The following is a 20311-nucleotide window of genomic DNA, read 5'->3' as shown; positions in this document are numbered from 1 at the left end:
AGAACTGGTGTTAAGAAGGAATAATTGTATGTTCTCAGTAGGCTTAGAATGCTTGCAGAATTTCTAAAAATTCTGGTAGGAAGTAGCAGTAGCTCTTCCTCCTCACCTCTCCGACCCTTTCATTGTTGTAGCTGCAGTGGGTGAAGTGACAGCTTTGTTTTAGTTATATGTGCAAGCCTTTATGAGGCCTGGTTCTCTGTGTTTAATGGGCCATCAGACTTGCAAAGCAGGGAGAGCTTCATATGCTCTCCTGATGCCAGGGCTTAGGCTTAAGCAGGTGTTAGAGGGGAGCCAGTTGTGGTGCCAGAGGGTCAGAGCCAAAGGACACATTGAAGCACACCAGAGCCAAGAGCAATTGTTGTTGCTTAGGCAAAGCCCCTAACCCAAAGAGGGAGCTGTTTGCTAGCCCATCCTGTCTGGGAAGAGCCAATGGCCAGCTAGGGTGTGCAGTGCCATTCCAGAGCCTCTGTTGTACTTTTTCATAGTTCAGTATCCTTCCAGGCAAATGAGAGTTCTGGAGACTCAACATATGGCCACGGGCACAGAGCTGTGGGTTCCCAGTTCATGGCAGTTATTTCTGTCCTTGCTGCCTGAAACCAGTAGAAGCCATGCAGTGATTGGCCACTTTGTTTGTTGTCTGAAAGAACTGAATCTGTATTCTGATGTCTTCTTCCCCCAACCCCCTTACCTGCAGGTATAATCTTTGGGAAATGATCGAGCAGATTCGCTTTTTGGGCCCCCAAATGCCCCGGGTGCCTGATCGTCAAATACGTAGACCACGAATGAGAGGCGGAATGATAAGACAGCAGATGCCTTTGATGGGACAGCCCCGCGTAATGCAAGGTGAAGTGATGGGAGAGCCACGAGCGCCCTTGATCAATTTCCAAGGTGAGAGGTTTCAGGTTTAAATGAGAAAGGACATTGATTTAAGTGGTATAAATCACAGCACAATAAATTAAAATGGAAAGATATCCACAAGAAAAAGGATAACTCTTGTTCCTATTGCTATCTGTTGCAATCTCTTAGCAGAGCAGCAAATTCTCTGGAAGTCAAATGATATAGTCACCTCAAAAGCTTTAACATGGGACAGGATGGAAGCATTCTTGTTAATAATTGGATCTAAAAGAAATAGATACCTGTTCCGAAGTGCCAAATTATAAAGTCTTGACAAATAAGAGACATAATTTAAAATGACAATTCTGATTGAGTTGCCTCTTGGAGATGAGGCCTTGTGAGATCTTAGGCAATGATTATTATGTTCCTTAAACATGATGCAATGTGGGGGGGGGGGCGTGGACCTTATGGGAGGACAAAGGGATCCAAACCATTCCCTCTGTGCCCTTGGCTCAGTCCCTGTCACCTTTCTTTGGCAGTTGAGGCTGCCCTCACAATCAGACCACATATTGTGCTTCCAGGGGTGTGCGAGGCAATGCGTCTCTGCACTCTGACACATACTGCCTTGAGCCCCCTTCTGTCTGAAACACATACAGCTTCATTCAAAGCTTCTCTATGCATGTATTAGGCACTGGCATGGGTTCCTTGCATGGTCATGGGCAAGTAACTCCCACTTTTGCTTCTCCATCTATCAAATGTGCTGCTTTTGTAAGTGTGATTGTCTTTAATGCAGGTAGAGGAGGAAGGGAGCCCCCTAGAGGTCCACAGCGCAGAGGCATGGGACGTCGAGGTATGGGACGTCGAGGTATGGGATGTCGAGGCATGGGACGTCGAGGCATGGGACGTCAAGGCATGGGACGTCGAGGCATGGGACGTCGAGGCATGGAAGCTCCAGGGATAGCACCTAGAGGCATGGCGCCTCCTCAGGGCATCGAACCCCAGAGAAGGAGGGAACCCAAGCGCAAGAAGCCAAAAGACAATAAAAATCAAGGCGTGGAGCCCAGAGAGAGGGAAGAGGAAGATATGGAGCCCCCTAGAGATGTGAAGCGCAGACGCAGGAGATCTCAAGAAAGAGAACCCCCAAGTAATAGTGCCTGAAGGCATGGAGCCTCCTAACGGCATCTAACGTCCCAGAGGCAGCAAAGCCAGGTGCAAGAATACCTGAGGCAAGAAAAATTAAGGCAATGGATCTCACGATTTAGGTGTTTCTCAACAGCAGATAAGTGTGATGGGAGCCTAATGTATCTTGTTAATAGAATGCTCTGTTCTTTTGTTCTGAAAAATGTCTAACCAAATGGCATGTTGAAGACAGCATAGAAAATGGCTTCTACACCCTTCCTATGTCTGAACCAGAGCAGTACTGAGGGGAAGAGGGCTCACTTCCTCTTCTTCCTCCCCTTGTTTATCTTACTTCTCCTATCATTTTGTTTACTTCCTTGAGTTTCAATTAAAAGTTGGGTTTGGCAAAATCGTGTGGCTTGTCGTACATCTGTATTGCACTTGCTTCCCCAGTCACCCCATCCTCCCTTCTAGATCAAAGCTTAGCTTACGTTCCCATGAAGTCGTTCCCACACATTCTGCCTGTTGTGTCATCCCTACTGCTGCCCAATTATTTTTTCAAAGGCACTAGATTAAAATTCTCCTATGCTTATCTAACCAGCAAAGTAAAAGCTGACCCAGACAAGGAACTCCTATAGCAATCCTGAAACATGGGGCAGAATAGGACTTCTTTATGGACTGCTAAGGAAAGTTTGTTCCATGACCACTGAGGAGGGTCAGCAAAGTGTGCACCCATTCTGTCCTAACATGGCATGTTATCAAGAGGACCCTGTCAGGACTGGTCAGGACACTCATTCCCTCCATACATGCACATGCATGCACCAACACAGGAAAGGGGGACCTTTGACCCGCCTGATGCTGTTGGACTACAACTCCCATCATCACTGGCCATGTTGGCTGGGGTTGATGGGAGTTGAGGTTCAACAGCCATGGTTTTCAATCAGTGTGCCGTGGCACCCTACGGTGCCTTACATGATGGCCAGGGGTCCTGCGGGAGACATTGGTCTCTGTCCCTCTTACCTTCCCTCTGATGCGCTCTCGTATCTCTGTCTCCCAAAGGCTTGCACAGCTGTTTGTTGCGGCAGCCCTGGCTACCAGCTCTGCAGGCAAATGGTGCCTCTGGGTCTGGCCAGGGGGTGCTGTTTCCCAGGAGCTGAGGCAGCCTCAGAGTAAGTAAGCAAGCAGGCAAGGGAGCCCAGCCAGCCAGTCTGCCAGCCCTTGCTTATTCGGAATGGACAGACAAGTGGGAGGCTGGGAAGGCAAACTCTGCACTGGCCTGTCTTGTGCTTACTGTATGTGAAATATACTCAGAGCCGAGTGTGAATTTAATGCTCTTTATTCAGCTCATAGTAGCAATGAATGAATCTTTCCCCAAAACTATATATACATTATTTACACAATGGGCCCCGTGTGATTGGCTAATTCCGGGCTGCTCCGGTAGGCCAATCAGGATGCTGATTCACTTCATTCAGGAGCCTGATTGGCTGCTCCTGCAAGCCAACCAGGTTGCTGATTCACTTCCACCTGGAGCTGGATTGGGTGGCTCCTGCAGACCACTCAGACTGCTGCATTCTGGATCCTATTGGTCTAGGATACAGCTAAGTACATAACAGTATGCAAGGGCAGCCTGGGAGCTGAGGGCCACCGTGTTTGCAGCAGCACTGAAAACTGCATTTATTGGAGGCTAGATCTGCTGCCCTTTGGTTCTTGCCACCTGAGGCAGTTGCCTCACGGGTAGACCAGTCCCGGTTCCCTGTAGAATCAAAGAAGTCTTTCCCTGTTACATGTACCTTTTCTGGGACAGCAGTATCAAAGACTGCAAACAGCCGGATTAATTGGTCCTTGAAGTACATCACAGAGTTGTTCCGCCTGGCCTTTGGCTTGGAGCCAATTTGATTCCCTCCCTCTCTTTCTTTTTTCCTTTCTCCTCCTGCAATGAGGCTACATTTTAATATTTTAATGTTTCAATATTTTAATATTGTATTTTAATTTTGTTTTTAAGTTGTAATCATTCAACTTGTTTTTATTATTGCTTGTTAGCCGCCCTGAGCCCGGCCTTGGCTGGGGAGGGCGGGGTATAAATAAAAATTATTATTGTTGTTATTGTTGTTATTATCTCTCAGCAATAAAATAATCCTTTGTCAGAGTCCTGCTCTGTGCTTTCTATCAAGTTTGCCTGTGTAATTTTCTCACTGGAGGAATCCTTTCAGGAATGAAGATACTATACTACTACTACTACTACTTTTATTATTTATACCACACCCATTTGGCTGGGTTTCTCCAGCCAATCTGGGCGGCTTACAGTATATATATAAACATAGTAAAACCTCAGACATTAAAAACCACCTGACCCAGGGCTGCCTTCAGATCTCCATGGCAGGCTGATTGTTTTAGTATAGTGTGCAGATGCATCCTTTGTGGATCTGCAAAATTTGAACTGATATTCAGCCATTTGGTGAAGTAGCAGGACTTAAAATAAATAAAGACCAAACCAAACTCTTGATCAAAAATATGAATGGTGGGGGTAAAAATAAATAACAAGATGTATCAGGCTTAAAGACTGAAAGAAATATTTAATATTTAGGTGTATGGTTAACAGAAAATAATACAAACTTGTTCAAAGATAATTATTTAAAAACTTGTGAAGATTATTAAGAGAAATTTGCAAGTATGGGGCAGGATGAAACCTTCATTGGTGGGAAGAGCATCAACTATAAGAACAAATATATTACCAAAAATGTTATTTCTCTTTCAATCAATACCGGTGATTAGCACTATGGATTGCTTCAACACATGGCAAAAATACATTCGCAGCTCCCGGGCTTGCATACCATAAGGTCGCGAATATAAGCCTCGCTTTAACTTTTCACGGTTGGAATTTGGAGAAAAAGTGAGGCTTATATTCAGGCCAATACAGTAGTTGTTCATTTTTGGTTCCCATTCCAATAATATCTTATACGTTTTGATCAACATTTTAACTTTACATTCCAGCAGGTCTCTTTCCAATCGTGCAGGTTATATTAGCGACCTTATGGTATGCAGCCAGGAGCATGGGGCAAGCAGCTCCAGGAGCAAAGCAGCGCCCGCCCCACGTGTAGTCCCCGTCCTCTCCCCCAAGTCTGGGAAGGGAGAGAGCGAGGAAGGGAAAAGACCGCTGGCAACACAGCCCAACTCCCCCCACCCCGCCCAGTATGCAGCCAGGAGCAGTGAGGAATGGAGCAGCTTATATTTGAGTATTTTTTCTCTGCCCTCCCTCATTTTAAAGGTGCGGCTTATATTCAGATGCAGCTTATATTCGGGCCAATATGGTATAATCTTCAACAATACATTGGACAATTGATATACAGTGGTGCCCCGCAAGACAAATGCCTCGCAAGACGGAAAACCCGCTAGACGAAAGGGTTTTCCGTTTTGGAGGTGCTTCGCAAAACGAATTTCCTATGGGCTTGCTTCACAAGACGAAAATGTCTTGCGAGTTCCTGCGGTGTTTTCCCCTTCCCCCCCCTTTTTCTAAGCCGCTAAGCTGCTTATCAGCTGATCCGCTAAGCTGCTAAGCCGCTAATAGCGCTAAGCCGCTAAGCCGCTAATAGGCTTGCTTCGCAAGACGAAAAAAACGCAAGACAAAGAGACTGGCGGAACGGATTCTTTTCGTCTTGCGAGGCACCCCTGTAGGTCATAACACTGATATGGATGCATAGAAGCGACTGTGGAATATGGATATAAAATTTACTGCACATTATAGTGTGAGGGGAAACTCTATGAAAATGTTATATAGATGGAATCTAACACCTACTAGATTGGCAAAAATGTATAAATCAAAATCAAACAAGTGTTGGAAACGTAAAGAAGGCACCTTTTATCATATGTGGTCATCTTGCAATAAGGTAAAAACGTACTGGGAAATGATGTATAATGAATGGAAAAAGATGTTTAAGTTAACATTTGTTTTAAAAAAAACCAGAAGCTTTTCTTTTGGGAATTATAGGTACAGTATAGATAGTATAGAAATTTATTTATGTATGAAACCACAGGTGCAAGAATGTTATTTGCCCAAAAATGGAAAGATAAAGGAATGAACGAAAGATTGGTTACAAAAACGCATGGACTATGCAAAAATGGTGAAACTTACCAGAAGAAAATAAGGAATCAGGATAACAAACTTATTATAAAGGAATGGAAATGGTATAATGAATGGCTGGGGCAGGTTCCACAGAGGGGATGCACCGAGACACCCGATCTCAGTGATCACGGGTAGGAGGAGGAGTTGCGCTAAGACCACATCATGACATTACCAAGGAGGCAGGTTTAGTCATTGTTTGAAGACTATCCTTGCCTCTGACTCTGGTCTTGACCAGAAAGATACTGGAACCAACAAGGGAGACCCACATGACCTTAGAGTGCTGCTGTGCAATGCCAGGTCAATGATTCACAAGACCGCTGTCATCCACGACTTGATCATGGATATAGGACTTGACCTGGCATGTGTAACAGCAACATGGCTGGGTGAAGCAGATGGGCCTGTTCTTGCCAGGTTTCTCTTACACACAGCAACCGAGATCATATGGGAGGGGAGGGGGGTGTTGCAGTTATTTTTAGGAAGTCTGTAGCTTGCACCAGGCATCCTATTGGAAAAACCCAGTTTTCTGAGTGCATGTTCTGGACGCTGGGCAATAGGGGCAGTACAGGATTCCTTTTCAGGTACTGACTTCCCTGCTGCACCAAGGATTCCCTGCCCAAGCTGCTTCAGGTCGTGGCAGATGTTCTCCTGGAGACACCTAGTTTGGTTGTCCTAGGGCAGGAACACCCAACTTCCAAGAGACTGCAATCTACTCCCAGGAGAAAAAAAACTAGCAGTGATCTACCCATTTGGGGGCGGGGGGGGGGGACACCCAAAGTTTTTGAGCTTTTTGTAGGGGGGCGAGCAAATACTTCTGCCACTTTTGGGGGGGAACGCAACATGGATTGCTAAACAAGAAGTTGCGTGTCGAGGTCCCCCAAGTCAGCCCTAAATAATTCACAATTCACACATATTTTTTGTTTAAAGTTTTTGGCATAATTTTGGCCACAACTTTATTAAAATACATAAATGTGAGTGGTTGCTTAGGCATTGGTTATGACTATCTGTCCCCACGTCCAGGGACAGAACTGACTTCCGGATTCCAGCGAAAGCCAGTGAGGGAAAACAATAATAGGGAGAGCATGGAGCTGGGCACCAGACCCTCATCCCCCCCCCCCCTGCATGCTCCCGGGCGCTTGCGCAGCCCTAAGCCCCGTTCAGGGGTATGGACAAAAGAATGGCAAGCCCCTGGATTCCTTTAACGGAATTCCCTTTCCGCAGCAGCATTGGAGGGCAGGCATTTACCCCTCCACCAACCAATTTTTTAACCAATGCCTAACCGCCAATCGAGCCCTCACGCTCGCCGCCAAACCACTCACAACTGCACCCAATTCCTCAACCCCAACAACACGGCAGTAAACCAAATGTCATAACCAGCTGGAGAGAGGTGCACTCCATCATCCCTGTAAAAAGAAGAAGCTTGATGCTAATGTCAGGGTGCAAAATTAAACACACACACACACACACACACACACACACACCCCAGGAATAAACCCTCTTAGCCACAGCACTATTAGTGTACTTCCTGCACTGCATGGCAGACAACCACACATCCCAAGGCAAGGACCTTCATGGCCACTGCGCTATCCACACGCTTTCTGGCCCTCTCGGTGGCAGGTGGACCGTGGCTACCGCACCACGCATGTCACTGAAGCAATTGCGACCAAAATATTTTGAATCCAGGGAGAGCTGCCATCAACTCATCCAAGTCCTCATGCATGTGGGACTCAAACTTAAATGCCGGGGGAAGACAGCAAATCATTTTCGCCCTGCTGCACCACATGCGCTGCAGGGGGGACCTACATAGGTCACACTCAACCACACCAAAGGAAGGAACTCCTCCCAAAGCATTCCCCATCTGAACACCCAGGATACATTCACATGGGCAGGAAGGCCGAGATGGCGTCCCCAGTCCAGGCTCGTCAGCGTGCTTGCCAGCTCAGTGCATGATGCTGTGGCCAACAATCCAAATGAGCACAGCTGCTCCTATGAAAAAAGGAAATAACAGACAGGCATCAGCACAGGCATCATTGATGATGCTTCCTGACGTAACCTTTGTCAGCATCAGACTTCCGATGACCCGTATGCACAATCCTGTCTACTGACAGGCCCCAGTGCGCAGCCTTTGCAGCAGCACCTATTTGGAAGGAATGAGGCGTGTTCAGCGGTAGGCAAACCGCAGGCTGCAATAACTGGCGCACAACGTGAGCAATTAGATGCCTGTCTAACGGGAACCCATTTTTGTGCACTAGGATCAAGCCAGCCCCCAGGGGAGTGAAAAGCCAAATATTTCTGGTATCCAATAACAGGGCAAGGGCCTGCCTCACCCGTGACTGGAAGCCTGATGGTGGCAACCCTGCCCACTAGGTCTGACTTAGAGCTCCAGACACTAATGACAAGCTCCAAAGCAGATAAGGAAAAGTCCTGAGGAAATAAGCCTCCAGACTCTCAGCCTCATGCTGGGTCCAACACAAATTTTCCCAACCCTCAGTACACCAAAATTACAATGGAATACTGAAAGAAGTTTCGCCTTGATCTTGAACCAGCAGACAAGTCTTAACTTGTTGCGGATACTGCATAGGTAAAAAATTGACTGGCTTCCTGCCTGCTGTCCTGTGAAGGTTGGAGCCTATTCCAACCTTCCAAGGCCCTGCACATGACCCTTTTTTACAAGGGTCTCTGAAAAATTAAAGCTTTACTATAGCAGACTGAAATATACTCAGAGTCGAGAGTGGATTTCATGCTCTTTATTCAGCTCATAGTGGTGAGGAGGATTTGAATGCCCCCTCAAAGTATCTGCTTTATATACATTATTTACACAATGGGCTGCACATGATTGGCTAATTCCGGAATTCTCCTGTAGGCCAATCAGGTTGTGGATTCACTTCCATCTGGAGCCGGATTGGGTGGCTCCTGCAGACCAATCATATTGCTGCATTGTTCTAGGACCAATCAGACTGCTGCATTCTGAATCCTATTGTTCTAGGACCAATCAGACTGCTGCATTTTGGATCCTATTGTTCTAGGACCAATCAGACTAATGCATTTTGGATCCTATTCAACTCAGTACATAACACAGACATTGCAGCGGACTGAATTCTGATAGCCTTAGCAGTGCATCCGATCTGCAGCAGCTGGGCCAAGTACTGCAGGACCTGCTCAGAGGATAGGGGCAAGTTCCTCTGAATGGCCGAGGACTGCCAGCTAAACGCTAGTCCAGGCCTTCTCATAAGACCTAAAAGCGGAAGGGGAAACGTAAGCTTCTACTCCCCATAATTATTAATTGTTGCCAATGTGCCACAGGAGCTCCAGAAAAATCCGGCTATAGCTGGGCGTCCAGCGCCCGGGATCTGAAGCTCTCCAACTGAAAAAACGGGATAGTGTGTCTGCGAAAACATTAGATGATCCCGTAATAAAGAGAGCAGAAACACAATATTAAACCTTAAGCAGTGCAGCTGGAAAGCACATAAAAGGGGTGGAGACTCTGCCGGAGCATGAGAACCGTTTTGCCAGGACGCTCACCACTGCCTGGTTATCAGACCAAGACAGACCCAACGGTCCCTTAACTCCTCAGTCCAGATGTGTGCTGCCACTACAATGGGGAAAACTCAAAGTTCTTTTTTGGGAGCAATATCACAAATAGGCCAGCAACTACCCAGCAACGCAGGTGGCGCTGTGGGTTAAACCACAGAGCCTAGGACTTGCCGATCAGAAGGTCGGCGGTTCGAATCCCCGTGATGGGGTGAGCTCCTGTTGCTCAGTCCCTGCTCTTGCCAACCTAGCAGTTCGAAAGCATGTCAAAGTGCAAGTAGATCAATAGGTGCCGCTCTGGCGGGAAGGTAAACGGCGTTTCCGTGCGCTGCTCTGGTTCACCAGAAGCGGCTTAGTCATGCTGGCCACATGACCCGGAAGCTGTACGCCGGCTCCCTCGGCCAATAAACGGAGATGAGTGCTGCAACCACAGAGTCGGTCACGAGTGGACCTAATGGTCAGGGGTCCCTTTACCTTTACCCAGCAACAGAATACAGTGGTACCTCAGGTTACATACGCTTCAGGTTACATACGCTTCAGGTTACATACGCTTCAGGTTACAGACTCTGCTAACCCAGAAATTAGCTTCAGGATGAGAACAGAAATCGTGCGGCGGCAGCACAGCAGAAGCGGGAGGCCCCATTAGCTAAAGTGGTGCTTCAGCTTAAGAACAGTTTCAGGTTAAGAACGGACCTCTGGAACGAATTAAGTACGTAGCCAGAGGTATCACCGTAGTCCAAAAGGAGAAGCTTGTTTTGTTTTGTTTTGTTTTGTTTTGTTTTGTTTTGTTTTGTTTTGTTTTGTTTTGTTTTGTTTTGTTTTGTTATAACAATGGCTAAGTGGGGGATATGAACCCTGTCTCCCAGGTCCTTAGTCCTGCACTCTAGCCACAAACCACAATGGCTCGTCTCTAAAATGGCGGTTGCCACTATCAGAGCAAAAAAGAAAATAAACTTATTCAGAAGCAGCATAGTTCAAGAGCATACACAGTGCTCATAATCATTGGAGGCACAGAGAGCCTCTGGCTCCCTCTGTCTGCCTCAGATATATAGCAACAACTGAGCCTGCAAGCAGATACATTCTTATAGAGACAATGAGTCACGTGTCACAGAGACTTAACAACTTTCTGTACTGCTAACTGTAGCAGGCTTAGGCTTGAATGATATGTGCAGGCCGTGAAGGCCTCCCTGCTTCTGCTCTTAAGAATATTTGACTCATTGCATTATTAAAGGAAGCTCAAAATAGCGCTCCCGCCCAAGGCTAGATTAAAATTCAGCCAACAGCACTGCACACACCCAAAATAAAGCCAACCTTTGGGAATAAATGAAAGTGATTCCAGCTAAGCTGGGAACAGCCCTGACTAGCCCCACAGTTAACAAACAGGCCAAATGGGGAAAACTTTTTTGCAAAAGAAAGGCCCTAATGGGGGCTCTCTCCCTATTGGGAAAGGCAAGACAAGGAGGATTACACGCAGGCAGCGCTCACAGATACAGGGAGAATCTGCCCAAAGGGCAGGGTAAGGGGTGGGGTGGGAAATCAAACGGGGGAAAGGGGGAATTAAATTAATTAAGGAACTAGAGAGGATTAAAAAGAAGGGGGAAATAAAGAAATGTAACCAGACAGTTCCACTGTCCTCCAGACGGTCCCAAGTGCTCCAGGTGATCCGATGCACGCAGCAAAAGGGCCCAGTCAATGCTGCGTTACTTGATTTTATAACCTTTGGTCCATCCCCCTAAATGGCAACACCAAAATTTGCCCACTAACCCAACCACCCAATCACTGCGGATGGTCATCCATACTAACCCGCCCAGCAACAGAGGGATGGCCTGTTCAGATCCCACCGCAACACGTGTTTTCTATGAAGGAGAACACGCTTAATCCCGCCGTCTTCCGTTCTTGAAATTGTGCGCAAATAATGGACAGAATGAGGGGGCAGGGCCAGGTCTCATTCCCCCCTGTGGAGGAAATAGAGCCTGCGGTCAACTTCTATCAAGAGGGGATCGACCTGTTGATTGTGGTTGACCGGTTGGACATCCCTGTCCTAGGGGATTTTAACATCTATGCCGACATGACTTTACAAGGGGCACTCAGGACTTTGTGGAAAGCATGGCCTTCATGGGGTTGTCCCTGAATAAGTTTGGCCCAACTCATAGTCGCAGACATGCCTTAGACCTGGTGTTCACCTCTGTGGACGTGGGTGATTCAACAGTAAGTAAAATGAAACAAAAGAGGTGCCATGGTCGGATCACTTCCTAGTGCAACTGGACTTCTCAACAACCCTTCCCTTCTGCAGGGAGGTGGGACCGATTTGGATGGTCTGCCTCCGCCACTTCATGGATCTAAATGGTTTCCAAAAAGTGGTAGGGGGTGTTTTATCCCGTGTTGATGGCATTTCAGATGATTCCCTGGTGGCCTGCTCTGAAGCGCCCTCTCCGTTTGCATGGAGTCAGACAGCCCCATGATTTTCCCCAGAGCTGAGGGCAATGAAACAATTGCTGAGACAGCTAGAGTGCCAGTGGCAGAAAACTGATTCTGAATCGGACCAGACATGGGTTAGAGCTCAATTCGACGAGCCTACCAAGTGGCGATAAGCGATGGCAAAGAGGACCTTCTTATAAGGAAGCTCCCTTTTAGGATTCTGCCTTTCCTTGTGCTGCACAAACTATAGATTCCTTAGCCCCAGGTATCCATATATCGGGTATCTTGCCGATTGGAAGGTTGACAGTTCGAATTTGTGCAATGGGGTGAGCTCCCATTGCTCTGTCCCAACTTCTGCCAACTTAGCAGTTCCAAATCACACCAGATAAATCTGCAGTAGGAAGGCAAACAACAGTTCCATGTGCTCTGGCTTCTGTCACGGTGTCCCCTTGCATCAAAAGCGGTTTAGTCATGCTGGCCACATGACCCGGAAAGCTGTCTGTGGGCAAACGCCGGTTCCCTTGGCTTGAAAAGCGAGATAAGCGCCGCACCCCATAGTCACCTTTAACTGGACTTAACCGTCTGAGGGTCCTTTACCTTTTACCGTATTTTTTCCTTTATCTGAACTCTGCTCCCAAAAGAACCTGCCCAGGCCATTATCTGAGGCTCTGCTCCAGAGGCAAGGGGCTATGGTATCCTTTAAGGAGGAAAGTTTGTGCGGATTATGGGAAAACCAGCTTCATATAACCAACCTGCTTTCTAATTAATGCAGGAAGAGGGAAATAGCATAGACTAAGCTGTTCTGCCAGGCTTAGATGTCCACTTCCCCTTACTTTGGGAGGAACTAGGTAATCAAGCTTCTGCTGTCCCCTAGTCTACCTGAGAAGCTCAGCAGGTGAAGAGGTTTGCATGGAGGAAGTCTAGATCGTAAAGCATGCACATTTCCAGAAGTAGCAGCAGCACAAGTAACCTTCAGGCTGTTTCCCTCAGAGATGGTTCCCAGCCTTACTGCCTCCTCCTCCTCCTGCCTAGAAGCATTTGCTTCAAACTCCCTTTTCCTGTGCCCTCAAACACATAGTTACCCTGGCAACTTTTGTGGCATCTGACTCCCCAGGCCAAAGGATCCTTCTATGGCCTATCAACACATTTTTTGTAATGCTAACAGGTCTGCTCTTCCTCCAGCCAGCCAGGTTGGTTTGCATAAGCCAGCCCAGGAATTTCTTTGCAGCTTGCGTTGTCCCTTCATACCACAAATAACCAAAATCCTAGCATTTATTAATTTCTAGGTTTATACTGTCTATAACACTATTTTGTGACATTAAATCTCTGCTGGGGTTCTCTCACCAAAGAATACTTGCCCCAAACATGGATATTAACATGCAGGAATTTTCCTATATTATTATTATTATTGCACCAGTGAGGATGTTATGTCTAATTCTTCACTAAAAGCTTCCACTTGACACAGCTGTGCGTTGAATGTTATCTTGTTATTATGAGCGCAGTAGTCTTCAGGGAACACAAAGTCTTGCTGTACACATTTCATGGTTCTGCCAGTTTGACCCTGAAGCTCACTGGGTTACAGCTTTTCTCCTAAGAGGCAATTTCAAAATAAAGATAAGTTTTTAAATAACCCTATAGAAATGCAGAAAGAAATGTAGGGTGCTATCCAACATTAGCTGTGCTCAGAGCAAGCCCACTATTTTCAGCAGGTCTGTTATATAACCTAGTTTGATCTAATCCATAGCTTTTTAATTGTTTCAGTTTTAAAAAATTAATTTAGTTGTCATTTCTGTTGTTTTATATACTTTGACTGGAAGGGTCGCTTTGTGCAACATCCAGAGAACTTCTGTTATGAGAGGCTGCATAAAAGCAGTTATTCAAAAACAAATTGAATAAGTCATGAGTGTGTAATGTGTGGTGCTGTCTTCAGTGTTTATTCTTCTACCATGTTATTGTGTGTGAACAGAGCTTGATGATTATCAGATATGTTGTCCTTTAAAACTCAAGTGGGGAAACCTGTGCAAAGTTGTCACGCTTCTCGTTTTACAGAGGACAGCCCTCTATTTGAAAGCTGCGTCCAGTCCAAATTGTGGGAATTACACTGTAGTTCCCATTTGCAGAGTATGTGGAAGACAGCCCTGGGTCCTTTGACTCTTTAATTACTGTATTTTTTGCTCTATAAGACTCACTTTTTCCCTCCTAAAAAGTAAGGGGAAATGTGTGTGCGTCTTATGGAGCGAATGCAGGCTGCGCAGCTATCACGGGAGGCAGAACAGCAAGAGGGATTGCTGCTTTCACTGCGCAGCGATCCCTCTTGTTGTTCTGGCTTCTGAGATTCAGAATATTTTTTTTCTTGTTTTCCTCCTCCAAAAACAAGGTGACTCTTATGGCCTGGTGCGTCTTATAGAGCGAAAAATACGGTAGTTCTCTTTTCTCTCCTATAAAAACTATGCAAGTCACTCTCTTTTAAAGTTCAAATAACATACGACTTTTACTTAGTGTACTTGCACTTGTAGATTAAAATACACAATGTAGGTAAAGGTAAAGGGACCCCTGACCATTAGGTCCAGTCGTGACTGACTCTGGGGTTGCAGCGCTCATCTCGCTTTATTGGCCGAGGGAGCCGGCGTACAGCTTCTGGGTCATGTGGCCAGCATGACTAAGCTCCTTCTGGCAAACCAGAGCAGCGCACGGAAACGCCGTTTACCCTCCCGCCGGAGCGGTACCTATTTATCTACTTGCACTTTGACGTGCTTTTGAACTGCTAGGTTGGCAGGAGCAGGGACCGAGCAATGGAAGCTCAGCCCGTCGCGGGGATTCGAACTGCTGACCTTCTGATCGGCAAGCCCTAAGCTCTGTGGTTTAACCCACAGCGCCACCCGCGTCCCTCACAATGTAGGTAGATGATACTTAATTTGCTAGAACATCTAACATCCTAACATTTAACATCTAATTAGATTAAACATGAAAGCTCATACCTTGAAAGCTTATATTTAGTTGATCTTAAAGGTGCCACTGGAATTATTAAAAAAGATTTTTCCATCTTCCATCTTGTTATTTATTATGACTTTGAGAGATCAACCCGGCTTTCCACCTGAATCTAACTCTGAGGCAGACAGCAGCACAATGGAACATATCTGCTGGCCAGCTGAGACTGTTCCGCTAACTGCCATAACTATGCCAACTCTATAACGGACACAGAGTGTACGACATCACAGAGTTCTGCAGTTCTTGTAATTAACCTTTTACATAGGCGTTTTCGATGCTTACATCCCACACAAATCTGGTTTAAAGATAAGGAACTCCGGTGCCAAGGTTTTTCCTGATCTGGATTCTATAAATCTACGATTGGCCATAACTGTCAAACCAGTCATAGTTGGGAGAAGGCACTTGTAGCTCCAGTGACAGCTGCATTGAAAAGCACCCCCAAACTGCAAACCTGCTCCTTCAGGGAAAGTGTAACCTTATCTAGAGTAGGCAGTTTAGCACTTGATCTAATTGGAGGTTTGCATTATGTTTCTCTTTTAAAAGTCTGCTTTCACTTATGAGAATGCTACAGATCACAGCTTTGAATATGTCCTGAACCTCTGTTAAAAACTTTAACTTTCAAACTAGTCGGCCAGGAAAATTGTCCAACGCAATGGAGTCTGAGCTCTTGGGCCACATTCTTCATTCCAAGAGCTCTGCAAGGCAGTCTGCTTGCAGATGCACCCGTCAGTATCTTTCTTTTATCTTGGTGCCCTCCCAAGGTTACTGAACTGCAGTCCTACCACACCTGCCCATTGGCCATGCTTGCTAGGGCTAATGGGACTAAGGGTTTAGCAACTTTGGAAGGACAAAGATTCCCCACACCTGCATTAAAAGCTAGCAGGTGCCCACTGGGGGAGGAAGAGGAGTGCGGGGGGAGTGCACCGCCCCTGGCAACGCGATTCCAGTGGGGTGCCATCACAGCAGCCCCCCCCCCATGCTGGACGCCACACCCCTGCAGGAGGAACGCCCCGTCCCCAGGGCACATGCCCCGCCCCTGCGGGTGGCGCGCCACGCCTCCGGGACTCGCACCAGCCCCACCTCCGCCTGCTCTCCACCCCTCAGTGCCAGAGCACGAGGCTCCTCCACTGGAGATGCCAATCCTGCTGCCATCTGCGCCTAATTAATTAGCCCAGCATCCTCTTTCCCACAGAGGCCAACCATATGTTCTCTCCTGCTGTTGTTCCCCTGCAACTGGCAATCGGGGGCATGATGCCTGTTTTATTTTGCAGCCGTTATGGCTTCTAGCAAATTCCTCTGTGAATTTGTCTAATCCCCTTTTAAGGTAAAAGGTAAAGGACCCCTGGATGGTTAAATCCAGTCAAAGGCTGGACTATGGGGTGTGGCACTCATCTTGTTTCAGGCCAAGGGAGCCGGCTTTGGCCACAGAAAGCTATCTGGGTCATGTGGCCAGAGGACTAAACTGCTACTGGCGCATGGAGGAACTTAACAAGTGCCAGAGCGCACGGAAAAGCCGTTTACCTTCCCGCCACAGCGTTACCTATTTATCTACTTGCACTGGTATGCTTTTGAACTGCTAGTTTGGCAGAATCTGGGCAGCCATCACTACAATTTGTAACAAATTCCATAGTTAGCCATGCACAGGGTGGAAAAGTACTTCCTTTTCCCTGTCTGCTTGGGTGGACAATGATGTGGATGCCACATGGTCACTTGTTCTCATGTGTGTTGCTGTGTGAGGTGTTGGATATGGTCTACCTGAGAGCCCCATGATTGAATGCTTCATAGTGCATAAACTTTTTCTGTAGGTTGAAAACTAGCATGTCAGAAGAGATGGCTACGCTATTAACCTGAAATTCCCATTTTCTGAATGCAGGTGTTTTATGATTATTTGTCGGGTTGGGTTGGGGATGTGAAGTAACAGTCATGTGCAATTCACACCACCCTTCTTCGGTCTGACTTAGGACAACCAAGACGCAGATTGCTACCCTCAATGTGTTTTCTTTCTCTCTCTCTAAGCTGGGGGAGTATGCATGTCAGTGAAACCCCTCCTCTCTTGCCACAGCCAATCCAGGCAGGAGTGCCAGTCCCAGGGTAGATGCCAACCTACATACCTGGCCCCAGCCCCTTGGCTCCAGGAGGCGAGTCTTTCTGTGTGTGTGTCTTTGAAATATACTCGGAGTCAAGAGTGGGTTTCATGCTCTTTATTCTGCTCATAGTGGTGAGGAGGAATGGAAGTTCCCCCAGAATGTCTGCTTTATATACATTATTTACACAATGGGCCCCACGTGATTGGCTTATTCCGGGATTCCCCTGTAGGCCAATCAGGTTGCAGATTCACTTCCACCTGCAGCTGGATTGGGTAGCTCCTGTGGACCAGTCAGACTGCTGCATTCTGAATCCTATTGTTCTAGGGCCAATCAGACTGCTGCATTTTGGATCCTATTTAACTCAGTACATAACAGTCTTCCCAATGTTTGTCCTTGATTTAGCAGTGACCGAGGGTCACTGGGAGTAGGAGCCCCCCTCCTGCTCCCAGAAAAGGTTATTTATGTATGAACAACTGCGGCCCATGTTTTGTTAGCCCCCAAATGGAAAACGAGCGAGGTCCCAACCAAAGAAGAATGGCAACTTAAGTTGACAAAATATGCACAACTTGCAGACTTAACATGTAGAATAAGAGAACAAGAAGAACATGCGTTTAAAGAAGATTGGAAAATGTTTTTTGAGTATGTGGAAAATAATTGTGTACAGCTGAAGAGATTAATTCAGCAGTGTAAATAAATTTGATTGATGCAATAATGGAATACTGATTGCTATATTTTTTGTAAAATATGCAGGGATTAAAAAGAAAAAAGGGAAGTCACTGATATCTTAAGGATGTAAAATGAGTATTTAAATTGTAAAACAGAAAATTTAATTTTAAAAAGGGGTCAGTGGGGTCAGGAGCAAGGAGACAGAGGAAACCTTGAGGCAGGAATGGGCTTAATTTGGCCAGAGATGGCAACTAAGGTAAGACAGCAATCCTAGGCACACTTAACTGTTGGTAAACACCAGTGAATGTAAAATAACATCTTTATTAAGAAACATGTGTAAGATTAAGTTGTGGGGCCAGGTATAGAGATCTGATGTGGAGAATTATAATGCAGTGTGTTTGTTTTCATTTTGAAACATATTAAAAACTCTTATTCATTTGATTCACTGCCAGCTAAGAAACAAATCTAGAAATCCACGAAATTCTATACTCAATAATGTCTGATAATCAGTCACTCAACCCAATCCCATAATATAAAACCTTAATCAAGAGCTAAATTAATGAGGACCTCCACAGTCTGTACAAGTCCTCCACAGGACTTCCCCAACTTAGTGTTACAAAACCTTAGGAAGGCTGGAGTAGCGTGTTTTAAAAATTATTGCTTTATCTTTTTTAATGTTTTGCTGTGCTTTTGCTTTTCTGTTTTAAACGGGGCTTTTATTAAACAACTCATCTGATGCAGGCAACCTGGAATTCCATGCTGGGGCACGAGGCAGCTGGGGAAGGAGGGATGGATCACACACACACCACACACAAACACACACCTCGCTACAGCTTCTGCGCAAGATATGGGAGAAGGAAAGCATCTTTCTCCATGGAGAATGCTGGAGGAAGAGGGAAGAACTCAGTGGAAGGCTTCTCTTCTCTTCTCTTCTCTTCTCTTCTCTTCTCTTCTCTTCTCTTCTCTTCTCTTCCATGAGGCTTCCCCCTTTTCCCACAGTTAGCATGGACACACACACTCCTCCTTATCTAAGGAGCTCAGAGATCCTTCTTAGGCACTGCCCCCCCCCCCGGCCTGCCTGGCCTGCAGGGAGTCCATATAGCAAGTGGCGAAGCTGCGTGCTCCGCTACCGGGGGGCGGAGAGCAGGCGGGGGCGTAGCTGGTGCTCCCAGGGGTGTGGTGCACCACTGTGGGGGCGTGGTGTGCACCCCGGGGCATGGCATGCCACCCACAAGGGCGTGGCCTGGCACCTGCAGGGGTGTGGGGTGCATTCTGGGTGCATGGCACACCGCCACGGGGAGTGGCATGGCACTGCGGGGCACTGCACGCACCCTGGGGGAGTGACACGCCATCTGTGGGGGCGTGGCACCCAGCGTGCGCAGGGGTGTGTGGCGTGTGTTGGGGGGGGGCACCGCGATGGTACCCTAGCGGAATAGTGGTGCCAGGGGCGGTGCACTCCCTCCGCACCCCCGTTCCTCTGCCAGTGCATGTGACCCAGTGGGAAGAAGAAGAAGAAGAGTTTGGATTTGATATCCCGCCTTTCACTCCCTTTAAGGAGTCTCAAAGCGGCTAACATTCTCCTTTCCCTTCCTCCCCCACAACAGACACTCTGGGAGGTGAGTGGGGCTGAGAGACTTCAGAGAAGTGTGACTGGCCCAAGGTCACCCAGCAAGACCCGAAGCGGAGACCCTTGATACTTGATTATTCTACGTAGACTCTCTGACTGTGAATGTTCTGTTTAGCCATTTGAGCACCAGCCACTGTGTGGACCCTCCTTCCCCATGAATTTGTCTCATCATTGTCCACTTGTTCCTTACCAAAAACCCTTGTGGTTTGCATATTTTCAGCTAAGGACTGAAAAAGGCAAAGCAGACAAACCTTGCTTGTGCCAAAATCACAATAATTCCCACTTAACACTCAATCCAATCCATCTACTCAAATCCATCAGAAGGTGGTGATTTCTGCATGGCAGGGGGGTTGGACTAGATGACCCTTGATGTCCCTTCCAGCTCTATGATTCTACAATTCTAGTCTCATAGCAGACTAGTAGAAATAAATAAATTGCAGGCTTGTTGTTGACTTATTTGCAAGAGTGGTTTTAAATCACCGAGTTTGCTTTTCATTTTTTCCTGACATTTCCCCTCCACCCATCCTCATAATCCACCTAATGCCTCCTTTGCTGACTATTTTTCTCCCCAGGTGGCATGGCAGGAGGTGGCACGATGATGTTGAAACAAGTTTGGGGTAAAGCAGATAATCCATCAGTGCCTAGTTATGATCCCACTTTTCCAGGCCGACCTACTGACAAGTTTGAGGTGAGGAGGGACTTTCTATCAAGGTATCCCTCACCTGCAGCTGCACTCTCCAAGGCTCTCTGTAACATAGGGCTGGCCCACCTGTGAGGCAGGGTGAGGCAAACTTTCTGCACTCATTTTGATGCATTTTTTGCTAATATTTACCAATAATTTACTAGTTAAAAGGTAAAGGTAAAGGTACCCCTGCCCGTACGGGCCAGTCTTGACAGACTCTGGGGTTGTGCGCCCATCTCACT

At 46.8% G+C, this 20311-nt stretch overlaps 1 protein-coding gene and 1 long non-coding RNA gene across 2 annotated transcripts; one reads left to right on the top strand and one right to left on the bottom strand.

Annotated features, from left to right (window-relative positions):
• Window positions 1-297: 297 nt before the first annotated feature.
• LOC307208092 (uncharacterized protein) lies at window positions 298-2363 on the top strand. The gene is made up of 3 exons (XM_079962485.1): window positions 298-442; window positions 695-888; window positions 1628-2363. The coding sequence occupies exons 2-3, from the start codon at window positions 711-713 to the stop codon at window positions 1990-1992; spliced, it is 543 nt and encodes a 180-aa protein (XP_079818611.1). The 5' UTR covers window positions 298-442; window positions 695-710; the 3' UTR covers window positions 1993-2363.
• Window positions 2364-13273: 10910 nt separating this feature from the next.
• Window positions 13274-15962, bottom strand: LOC307208098. The gene is made up of 2 exons (XR_013834963.1): window positions 14998-15962; window positions 13274-13609 (listed from the first exon to the last, which is right to left on the bottom strand). It is a non-coding gene; the product is annotated as an uncharacterized lncRNA (long non-coding RNA).
• Window positions 15963-20311: the final 4349 nt, after the last annotated feature.

The sequence above is a fragment of the Podarcis cretensis genome (assembly GCF_951804945.1).
Source record: "Podarcis cretensis genome assembly, chromosome: Z".
In the NCBI taxonomy this organism is placed as follows: domain Eukaryota; kingdom Metazoa; phylum Chordata; class Lepidosauria; order Squamata; family Lacertidae; genus Podarcis; species Podarcis cretensis.
Note: the sequence above shows the minus strand (reverse complement) of the source record. Positions and strands in the feature narration are given on the sequence as shown.

Coding starts and splice junctions, on each gene's coding strand:
- LOC307208092 (XM_079962485.1), top strand. CDS start 711: ATGATCGAGCAGATTCGCTTTTTGGGCCCCCAAATGCCCCGGGTGCCT. Junction 889..1,627: donor GCCCTTGATCAATTTCCAAG/GTGAGAGGTTTC, acceptor TCTTTAATGCAG/GTAGAGGAGGAAGGGAGCCC.